At 33.9% G+C, this 12,514-nt stretch overlaps 1 protein-coding gene across 1 annotated transcript in view; it reads left to right on the forward strand.

Moving 5' to 3' along the window:
* LOC113501911 (GATOR complex protein NPRL2-like) overlaps window positions 1-12,514 on the forward strand; it is a 57,395-nt gene that overhangs the window by 483 nt on the left and 44,398 nt on the right. The window contains exons 2-3 of the mRNA XM_026883225.1: window positions 2,676-2,832; window positions 3,568-3,694. Coding sequence (XP_026739026.1) covers window positions 2,676-2,832; window positions 3,568-3,694 — 284 coding nt within the window. The remainder of the gene's footprint in view (window positions 1-2,675; window positions 2,833-3,567; window positions 3,695-12,514) is intronic.

Consider the following 12,514-nt stretch of genomic DNA (forward strand, 5'->3'; position numbering starts at 1 on the left):
TATAATTTTCATATAAATCTTGCCCGAGAAATAGTAAACATTTAAGTTTTCAGTAATAAATCTCTTGTGCGTGATGCTCCGCAATAAATTCGAAATTAAAACAAGATTTTAGTCATAAATTATAGAAGTGCAGTCGCGTTTTATACATAATTGATTTTCCTTGGTCTAGTTAGCCCATTTGTTTGTACTTCCGTAAACAAGTTTAACTAAGCATGATAACTCGTTGATATTAAAATTCATTAGCTTAATGGCCAAAAGTAATTAACGTGTTTGTATTACTTTTTCGATGGTTTAATGGCAAATTTCGACACAGAAGTTTTGTCTTCGCGGCAGCGCTTGTCTTCAATACTTTATTGGCGCCAACGGGATTTAAATACCATAAATAAAAACCTATTATTAATACAGTATACTGTAGTAGAATATTTATTAATTTTTGGGTCTCAGAAACTTGCGTTATCAAGTCTACGAAATGTCTAAATAGGGTAAAAAAAAACTCCGACTTTTTCCTAAAAAAAAGCAGAAAGGAATTAACCCACTGGAAATTTTCTGACTACTTACAGTGATTACGAACTGCATAGCAGCAGAATTTTCACAATAAAGGCCATTATAAAAAAAAACCAAAAGGCAAAAAAAAACACAGGTTCTATGTCAGCAATTTTAAGTGCATGCTCGCAATAGCACGTGCAGTATCTAATTTCATAATAATAATACTACGCGGCCGTATTGACTTCAATTGGTTCTTTCCAGCTGACAACACCAACAAGGGCACAAATTCAAATATAGAATAGAAAACTGTCGATGACGTGGTATGATGAAGTAGGGATTATTTTTTAACCAAAACTTGTTAATTAATATGTAGATTCAAGAAATATTTTTTTCCTTAATTTATTAAAACAAATCAATCATTCAAAGCTAATACAATAATATTATCTTAATTAATTCTGCGAAACGGAAACTAATTTGAACACGAACGAAAACACTACGTTAAATAAAACAAAAGAATAAAAATCTTTAACTAACAGAACGCTTAAGTATCTCAATAAAAAATATCTTATTTCTACTTACTTGTCAAACAATTAAATAATAAAATAATGAAAAATAATATAATATTTAAGTATAGTTTTTCAGTTTTTTGTAATTGTTCTTTTAGTAGTTTTACAAGTTTACTGTATGCCGTCAAACAAGCCAACTTTGCCATTTATAAACAAATCCTCTTACACAAGAATCAATTTTAGTTTTATGGTAACATTTATAATCAACTTTCCACCCAAATAATAAATATTGCCATAAAACTAAAATTGTTTCTTATATTAGAGGATTTGCTTATAAATTGCTTTTGGGGCAAAGATACCTTGATTGGCAAAGTTGGCTTGTTTGACCGGGGCTTCTTCCTATCGAAACATTTTCATTTTTAAAATCAAATCAAAATTAAACATCGGATGTCTGGGCAGACGTTAACAACAGTTTGCAATATAGGTACTACGACCAAACCTGTTATTATTTTCCCATGTTGCTCAGAACAGTACTTTTGCAGCTACCGTACATTTTACAAGCAACGTGAATTATTGTGTACCTAAAATCATTGAATTAAAAGTGGTCATCATAAAAACGATTTTAAAAATCATATCAACAGCTTGGCAAAAAGCGTTCTGATTTCGCAAAGAGGTTGATTACTGAGAAACTATTTTTGGACGAGTGAAATTTGACTATTAAAAATTCCGGAACGTAATTAAGAATTTAATCAAAAATATAGATTAAATAAACAAAGTTGTTCTCAATAACCCAGGCACATAGTGTTCACGTTCACGTTCACACTAGCTGTTTCTCGTGGCCCTAGCTTAAAAGCGCCTTACGCGTAAACTCATTTGTTAATCCAAGGTGTTTTCTAGGACCTTCATACCAAAATCCATTAAAATCTATTCGCATTTCTAAAATAAGTGTGATTAGTACATACATACTTATAAGGATTAACTAATGGCCCAGTCCAATTCAATTCAAATAAGATTCCTTTTAATTCTTCCACTAAAATCTTGCAAGTAGGAAAACACTGTCTCGATCACCTCGTTATCTAAGTAGGGGGGAGCAGCCATTGATAACGATCCGGACTCCCGCATGACAACCGCATACGAATTATCTAGACACCACGTAAATACACAAAATAAAAATATGCGATATCGCTTGGAAAACGCACAAAGCTGGCCTTAACGACAAATTCTAGTTTCTACGCTACTTTCAATACTAGTATTTATATCCTACTCTGCAGAAATTGACTCAGCTGAATAAACTGACTGAACAAATTGATAGATAATTTTCAACGAATTGAAATTTGTTACTACCTGTTAACGCCGGGCAAAGGCCTGCAATATGACAGTAACCGCTAAACTAAAAATATATAAAGGAAATCGTCTACTCCTTTAAAAAAAACAATAAATACATTCTCATAACATTTATGCTAAACTTAACTTGTCTGATGGTTTTCAGTAACCATACCATCTCGTTATCATCTTTTTCTCAAAGATGACTTTACCTTAGCGCTCTGAGACCGAATTTTGACCATTATATTACACAACCTGCTGGCAGAGTTCAAGCCGTTAGTTATTCACGATAATCAACATAACAAACAATATCATTTCTAACTATTCCCTGTACTATACTGACCTCAGTCTCCTCCACAGCACTCTCCTGGGCTCCAAGATCCTGGGCTTCCCGGTTCGCATCGACAACAAGAAGTACGCCCGCAACGCGTACTACTTCAACCTGTGCTTCGTGTGCGACGCCTGGGCGAGGACTGTGCATCTGGAGCCGCTTGTTAAGAAGCTCACTGAGTACTTGGTTAGTGATCATAATTGTTCATTTTAATAATAGTAAAGTTATCGAGGGTTGGCAGGTACCTGTTTCCTAATCACGGTCCTAATCTGCCTACTAAGGGGTATCGTCTTTTGAAGTAAACCACTGAATTGAAGTGAGTGACAGGTAGTCAGATCTTGATAAAGAATAAAAAAATTATCCTCTGAATAATTTATTTAAATCAACCAATCAAGTCTCTCTTTAGCTAGGCCGACAACCCAACCATTGCCATTTCAGTCCATTTCCAATTTGCGTCTTCAACACGTCCCACTAGGCAAGCAATTATCTTAGAAGGCATGTAACAATAATAAACAAGTGATCGATAAAGGCTTTTGACTATTTCTTGCTCGTGTATATAGATCCTTATCTATAATCTTAAATTATCGCTAGAAATAGCATACGAAACCTGATTTATTGTTCAGTAGTTGCGAGAACGCCAGCTTCAAATCGAAAATGATCCCACGGGAACATAAAATTGTAATAAAAACTTACCTATGTGTTAATCCTGGTTATAACCCATCTGTTTACCGAGTTTCGCCTAAATCCGTTCAGTGGTTTTTGCGCGAAAAAGGAACGAACATCACTACACAAACATTTGCATTACCATAATAGTAGGATCATTTAACAGTCTAATAAAATTAAACTTTGTTTGAAGATGAAGTGATCCCATCCAAATGTTCCTCAAACAAAGTCACCTAACTTTGGAACTTTTGTCTGCAGCTATCAATGGAGCTGGAGACGGAGTGGCTGTCGAAGCAGTCGCTGTCGGGCGAAGCGAAGGCGCTGGGCGGCGTCATGCGGCAAGTCATGCAGGACATCAACAGTCGCAGGATGTGCACACTCACCGGTCAGTAGCTACACAAAGCACAGAAATTATAGTGAAGGCAACACTGGAACAGCTTGATTCATCTTTTTGATGGATTTTTGCTCCAGGCTAGGAACCTTAGTATTAATTCCTCGTATCATGGAGTATAACATTCAAATCACATGTACGAATGCTTGTTATAAGCGGGGATCGATCCCTGTCATGTAGCCCACACTGGTAGTTGTCGTGGTGACTTATTAACATTACAGTCATCTGTATGTAGTCAATATATCAAAGAACTTTCTTCTGAATTTAACTAAATAAGAAACTAAGTAAATAAGTTCCAGGAAATTTGTACGTTACCGAGAAACTTCTAACGACAGCTTTTATTAATAAACCTCTCTAAATACCATCACAAAAACCTAATCTATTGTAACAAAATATGAAAGCAATATTAAACTTATTTGGTTTCTAGAAATTAATTACTCAAGGTATTTAATATTTTGAACATTAATACCCAAATGAAAAACAATTTCGGAAAGCTTCTAAGTTTAAATATTTTCCTTCATTATTTTTTCTTTTGATGTTGTAATTTAAATAAAATACAGCTTTGAATACTTGTTCCAAATACAAAACAATGTCGTTTAGAAATGTAAAAGATCTTTTATCACAAAATCGTAAGTTATTTATGTCAGTTTTGAAGTCACACTTCTTTATAGGCATTGGGTAAAGATTTTCGTCACGCGTCACTTTTTTTAATATTACTAATCTAATAAAAAGTGTGAATATGAGCAGAGCCCGTGCCTCGAGCGGAGTTGATTCGCCATCTTTATTTTTTCATAAAAAAGTTATCGGTACTCACTTTAGGTACTGGCATATAAATAAATAAATAACGTAACAAGTAAAAGCAATTAGTATCCATGTGTTACTACGAAACATTGTAAAACGGTAGGTAAATAAGGGAGGCAAATAAACTCGTGAAACAAACACAACTCACGAGATTAAAGATTCATGAACGTGGCGAGTTGGAAATAAAGCTAGGTTTATACTTCGACATCGGACGATCATTCGACGAATAAAGTTGACGTGGATTTATAATAATAGACGCAATCAGAGTTCTACTTAGTAGGCTAAGTTACATTTTTCAGTTAGTAAAAGTCTTGTAAGTTTAAATAAAAGCAGATACTTCGTAATTGGACATTGTGTTTTCTAGCAGCAAGAATTCCTCTGATACCTTTACTCGTGTAAAAACTAAAAAGCAACAAAAAAAAAAAGAATTTTACGGTCCTTTATAGATTTTCGTAACCCAGGGGCAAAAAACAAAAGCTACTGAGGCTGTTCGTCGGTCCGTCGGTCCCTCACCATTCTTTACCTTATGAACCGTAACAACTGGACAGTTAAAATTTCCACAGACCAAAAAAAACGAGGTTAAGGTAACCATTGATTAACGACATAAGTTAGTTGACGTGTCAGATAAATTTGAGAGTTTTACCCAAAAATTTACTTACCACCTAATTTAATCGTTCTTATCCTATTAACATGGAACGCACATGGTCGGTAGTCCGTCTCGCATTTCACTGGATTTTTCCTGTAATTAGTTGGTAGACAGTGTCGTCGTGTAGACGAAGCGCTACGTCTTGGCCCGGGAGAAAGGATTGATCTTATGTATTTATGCATTAGATTCATGTTTGATGTGATGTAGACTCGTGTGTTATCATGTGACTACAAATGTAAATAAAACAGGAATTTGTTGTTTGTATGTTTTAGTTTTAACGGTGAACTCTAATTTTTAATGAGAGTCCCGCTTATATAGGGTGTGGTGAATATACTGCTTATTTGGTGTAAAATAAAATAAAAACTAATTTGGCTACCGACTATCGCCAATTTAGCATATTCTATTGATCGCTCAATCAATCAATCAAAAGTTTTTAATTTTAAGTAATCCAATAAGGAGATATGGATGGAGGTATATGGAATTTTTTGCCGGTTTTTCTCCATAGGAATGGAATTTATGAACCGTGCGCCTAGAGCCGATATCTAGCGTTATTTAATGCTAATTGGTGTTCAAATGTTTCCTGAATTTCCCAGTATACAATGATATTTGATCCTATATATCTTATCAATATCAGATCTATGTTTAAAACAACAAGCACTGTTTTCTAGACTATGTACCTACAAGTTATCAATAGTGTTAATTGAGTGATGTGTGCGCTGACACGACTGTCGAAACTCGAGATATTTTCGTTTTATGGATATTTGAGCTCCAAGTTAACAGTGATTAGCGCCTGTGAGCGCGGATGCTGTAATACACAGGTTATGAAGTTTGCACGCGCACGACTTATGTCTTAAGCGCATTATGTCCAACTTGTTTAAGACAAGTCTTAGTTTTTCACAAAAAATATTGCTGTGAATAGAAAACACGTAATCTATCTCTATCTTTAGTAATACTGAACACCACTAGTTACCCCAAAAGTGTACCCCGTGTCGTGTAACAAAATAATGTACCTAACATTATTTTGTTACACGACACGGCAAATAGTAATACTAATAATATAAATGCGAATATTTGAGTCGTGTTTGTATGTGTGTATGTTTTTACCCCTTTCTTCTCAAACTGCTGGACTGATTACGATGAAATTTGGTAAGTATGGAGGTAGCTATCACCTTAGCTTAACACATAGGCTACTTTTATCAGACTTCGTTGAAAGAGAGTAGTGGTATGGTAGATCTACATAATAAAATTGTACGTTTATTGTTTGTTCTACCTCACGTGTACACAACAAATGTTCGTTTATCCCTACTAATCCCTAATAATAATATTATAAATGCAAAAGTAACTCTGTCCGTCTGTCTGTCTGTCTGTTACGCTTTCACGTCTAAACCCCTGAACTGATTTTAATGAAATTTGGTAGATAGATAGAGTTGACCTTGAGAAAGAACATAGGATAGTTTTTATCCTGGACTTTTGAAGAGTTCTCTTGGAAACGCAATATAACCGACCTCGACGCGGGCGAAGCCGCGGGCGAAAAGCTAGTGTAATATATTAACATACTATATGATAACAAAACTACACTAACATGTGCCGCTAATATTATTATTACTATCAAATTATTATTTTAATTAAGCAGGTTAACGCAAAATCTTCCTTATTTATTGCCAATAATAAACCTTCGGATAAAGCTGCCGTTTCTGCTATGGAGGATTCAAGGTGTTAATTATTTCCTGCCATATAAGATCAATACACATAGAGTCTGAAAAAAGTAAAATTAGCGCCATGAGGAATGTTCTTTTAGCAGTGGTCTTTTTTAGTTATGCTTATGCTACGCATGGCTAGATTTTTTTTTCTAAACTTTTACCTGATTCAATTTATGAAATATATTCTAAAAATATGAGGATGTCTCATCCTTTTCTACCGAAAAAAAAAACAGTGAAACAATATGCGGGCTTATTTTTCAAGACATAGAAATATCGAGCACTAATAAAACTCAATTTTGTCATCGAAAACTAATTATTTAATTATGGCAAATATACTATTATTGAACACGAAAAGCAAATCATAAGGAATTGTAGACATAATGTAATTGTCATAATATTATGTATTGAGGTTGTTTTGTCTAAACGCCCGCCATTGTGCCTCTGTCAAATGTCACGTTTCAAAACGAGTGGGATCGAGAGAGGAATGTCACAGATTATAAAAACAATACACAATAATGTACAAATGTTTTGTAGCAGATATTTAAATTTACGGGTTCATATAATTATAAAATATATTTTTTTCATTGTGCTGTTTCCTTCTGTTTATTTATTTACAGTTTTATGTCTTTCCATAAATACCTTCTCATCCCTGAGGAAATGGAAGGAATATACGGACACCGGCAATTTCTCTATTTACAAATTTTCGTACTATGTCTTATTGCTGCAAACGACAAACGGGACCTTTTAAATTTCCGAAATAATGTTAAAATTCACAAAAATACTAAAATTTCGGTTCTCGAGATGCAAGAAGATAATAAATACACTGTCAGGAAGACAAACAAATACTTCACCAAAGTGTGATAAGAGAAAAAAATCTTGGCGACCTAATAAGTCGTGTAACATTGTAATCAGTGTCGCGATAACCCGTTATCTGATACAAGATAACACGTTTTATATTAAGTTGCATATTGAAATACATAGGACAAGTTACTAAGAAGGTATAGTTCGTACAACTCTTGAGATAGGCAAATTCCCACAAAATGGCGGTATTGTATCCATATTTTCAGTCTCATTAATTATTGTGTGTTAATCAAATATACAGTACTGTTCTAGGATTTCTATACCCTATTCAACGAGCCATGAGCCAAAAGGTAAACAAACCATAAAAAGGGTTCTTTACATGTCACGATTGATGTAGTGAACTTAATTTATAAAAATAACTACGGAAGCATACACAGACAACTTAAGAAATTATATTTTAGTACGAAGTCTATAAAACGTTTGTAATCCGTTCAGACTTATTTGAAATCAAATGCCTTAAATTATTTTCTTAATTTTAATTAATTATGAATTAAATAGTTTACATGTAAAATAACCTAAAAAAGAAACTATTCTCAAACTTGGAACGCATTTTAATACGACTAAATGAAGACCACAGATACTGCGAACATTTTACATCAAAATGTGACGTTTTTTCATCGGTCGGGTCATACCCGCCATCTTTACTATCGAACAACTTGTTGATGTGAGAAATCCCACTGCAGACATTTTCGTTAAATTCATGTTATTCCGTTGTTACTTTTATTGTTTTCATTAGGTTTATTATTTTGTTACGTTTAAAGTTATTTGTAAATTGTTTTGTTTTAGTTATATTGACGTTTTCGTGTAATAACATAAGTGAACCTGAACCTGGGCTAAGCAATGTTTGTACTTTTTCTTAGATTTTTTTTCTTATTTTTTTATCATCCTCATAGTTGAGTACCTCCTAACAAAACTGGAGCATTTATTTGAACATGTGAACTATGTAAGATAAACTGAAACATAATTAAAATCATATAGAGATAGTTAAATGAAAATAAAAACTAAAATAAAACTTTGGGGAACATTGATTTCTTTGTTTACACTTTGGATCAAGCCCCGATGAATAGGGTATAGCATTTGTAAATTAACTACGTGGAATCGCATATACACAAAGATCGCTCTTGTAATTTTCAGGAATATGCGTTTTTATGTATTAGTTTTGTTTAATCTATATTTTATACTACGATTTTTGCTTAACGAATTAGATTCTTGAAAGACTTTGCTTAGTAGTTTTGTGCATAAGTACTCAGTGGTACTTCGGCTTTATGAATATATTGCTAACAAAATCGCTTGACTTTTGTTATCAGGCAAACAATATTTGATGGAGCTGTTGGACTCGCTGTCGGCTGCTGAGAATAATCATTTATTTACAAAGTCACAAAGTTTGTCATGTTTCGTTACACACAAACATACGATTTACAGAACGCTTTACACCTTCGCTTGGTAATTGGTGGCTTGAAAGTAGATATAAGACGTATAGACATTTAAAATCAATGCAGATTAATTAAAAAGGTATTATCGTTTTCGTAGACAAGTGACGTTTTGTATGATTATACCATCGTTAAAGATTAAAAAAAAAGTATGGACATGACATTTTGTTATGCCAAGTACGTGAAGTTATCAATTTTATTCGTTTTGAGTGCATTGTTGATTAAGTTTTTGAGCGCCAAAAGTGGTGTGGTTAACGACAGGCGCCATCAAATTAACAGTTGAGCGGGTAATTAGGACACGGTAGTAAGTAGGGCATAGTTTGAAAAGGAACACGCGCATAATGTTTTTGGGAGGGTCCAAAATTCACTACTTGCAACCGACTTTAAACAAGAGGTTTTCAATATGTCTGTATTCTTTTTTTATACTTGGTACCTCAGAACTTCGGACTGGATGAACCGATTTTGTCATTTTTTTTAAATTAACATGGAAGACGTGTATTTTGATCCCATTAAAATTGAAATGAAGTTTGGATCAGTAGTTTTTATTTGAAGTCGATTTAAAGTTTTTGTTCTTTAAAAATATGATATATTTTGCTATTTTATATTTGCAGCGGTCGCCTTAGATTCGCAACCAAATATTATTATTTCCATGAACTAGGAGCTTAGGAGAACTTAGGAGACAGCCCCACATTTATTACTAAGGTTATAAAACCACTTAAATCGATCGTCTTGACATAACACTACACTAGTATAAATCACCGCTATCGCCCTAATAACCAATCTGTAAGATAATAGTCGCGAAGTCAGAGCTATTAATTATGTAGTTGTACTTTACCCTTTCTAGTAACCTTGGCAATATAGAAACTAGACACAATGGATTCCAGATTATATAATTATGTAACTACCTTTGTGTGAATTGGTAAGGTAAATTGTCGACTTGGATGGAAAAATTATTTATCTTTTTAAGACGTGGTGGTTGGCTGGTTCAGTTCAAGTCTCTGGAGGTTCTTCTTAGAGAGTCAGTGGAAACGAAAAAAATATTTTTTGCCTGTCCCCTGGTTGACAGGAATTAGTAGTCATAAGCTAAACTCTGATGTCTTAGAGTGGGACTTGTAGTGTAAGCGAGAAAGCACACTACGCTCCATAGCGCGCTCTCTATCACAGTTTGTCTCTACTTTATGAGGTGCTGGTAGTTATTGTTTTCTAGTGTACAAGAACAGGATTCGCCATAGACTCATTAATGGCCCCCGATATCTATGAAATAATTTTCCAACCTGCCTGTTGCCCCTGCTGTCCTTTCCACCTCTTCAAACATTATCAATAGGTACAGGTGTGGAAAAGAGATGCCGCTCTTTATCGTGTATCGCGTTGTCCCGCTCCCTCAAATGCAAGATTTAAAAAGTGGTTAGGCCCCTGCATTTTACCAATAAATATTAATCTTACTCTAATCTTTACAGTAGTATATATCATAAACATTATGTTATTCAAATAGCACATGTATTATATACATATATGTATGTAGGTATATTATGTACTGATAACAGTCCTCGTGTCAGTCGCGCGGTACGTCAAGTGCGATGGTTCAGTCAGTCTGTTGTAAAACACTTGATAACTGATACAGGATTAAATACTTATTGAAATAATCTTATCTTTTACTTAAATACAGCTGTTTATTGAGATACACTAAAGTCGGTTTCTAAAGTGTTGAACTTCAAAATGTTTGTGTCACGTTTGATATACGTACATTCAAGTACGTAAAATACGATTTTAATTTTTGAGAGTATAAAAACTACTTTCTTTAAACTGTAGACCATTCATCGAGGAAGGCTTTAGGCTATAAACCATCAAGCTGAGACTAATAGGAGCGAAGATACAATGGAAAATGTGAAAAAAAACAGGGCAGGTATAAATCATAACTTATATTTTCTACCCACGTTGACGAAGTCGCGGGCAACAGCTAGTACTTAATAAACAACAACATAATAAACCTTCAAAGCGGTACTTTTAAAACTTTAAATGCAACTTTATTTTTCATTCATACTACATTTAAATCCCGTTTCTCCCGTACAACAAACGTTTACAGATATTAATTCTATCACCAATTGCTGTAATTATTAGAATAACTTATCCGATCCACACGCGAACTATCCACTTAGATAGGGTACCACTTAAAGTGAACAGATTCCTCTTATTAGCAGAGGCGAGAAAGTAGCAGTAGTAACGGTGTTAGTCAGTTGTAGATACGTGTCTAATAAGCTGGGTTCTTATCCCGGCACGCAGCAATATCTTTTCGATGTTAAGAGCGTATAACAAAGGTATTATCACTGGCAAAAACGGTGAAGGAAAAGTCAAAAATCAAAATATATTTAAACAAGTTAGGCTACAAAGTAGCCCTTTCGAAAAGTTAAAGAACTAGCCCGCCGACATTTTTTACAATACAATACAATATTATAAACATGAAAATAAGTACAGCGTTGATCTGACACTAGCTGTCGCGGAGCCGTATGCGGATTGCGGTATATCGATTCCAGAAGTATTTTTTGGAGACACTTAGGTAATTTGAAGATAAGAAAGCTTGGGAATTTAGAGCAATTAATTAAATCGATTTGGTTTTTACCTGAAAAGTTTAATTTATGCCCATTATTCAGGAAGTTTCAAGTTCCAAAGGACTACTTACATCAACAGATCAGATTGAGTTCATTCTTTCAAGTACGTATACGTACCTTTCGACTGAAAACATTAATTCTAAAACGACAACTCTCTAAAATCTCATCTACATATTATAACAGAACCTATAGTATTTGTCAGAATAATTTAATTTTAATACATTCATTTCCTTCGTTACACAAATTAATGTAACATCAACTGAGAATGGAGTGATAATTATTTACAAAGCAATACGTTTTTGAAGTCTTGTACATTACAATTTATTTTCCCAAGCCTTTATACACTCATTTTTCTGGTTTGTTTGTCGTTCCGGTTAGATTATTGCAACGCACTTTTGTTATAACATAATAAAATAGAGTAATGCGCTTTGCTTTGTGTTTTAATAGACTTAAGGTTTAAAATGTTTCTATTGAAATAAGTCATTGGGATACAGTAATTATGCTATCGTAATCGAATCGATAAAAATAAACGCCATATTGTTTCTTATTATAAAATTGAACAGACGATTCTCTTTTGATAAATTTTAACACTAGTCCCGTAAACCAATCAGGTTATAAAGCATAACCTCTTTTAATAGAAACTTCAAGCTTTTTAATGTTTTTTTTGACAAACAACAATCATTAATTATCATTAAGTCAGACGACCTCCGTGGTCGAGTGGCGTACGCACCGGTTTCAAGGTGTCGCTAACTCTGAGGTCCCGGGTTCGA

This window comes from Trichoplusia ni, chromosome 16 (genome assembly GCF_003590095.1).
Source record: "Trichoplusia ni isolate ovarian cell line Hi5 chromosome 16, tn1, whole genome shotgun sequence".
Classification (NCBI taxonomy): domain Eukaryota; kingdom Metazoa; phylum Arthropoda; class Insecta; order Lepidoptera; family Noctuidae; genus Trichoplusia; species Trichoplusia ni.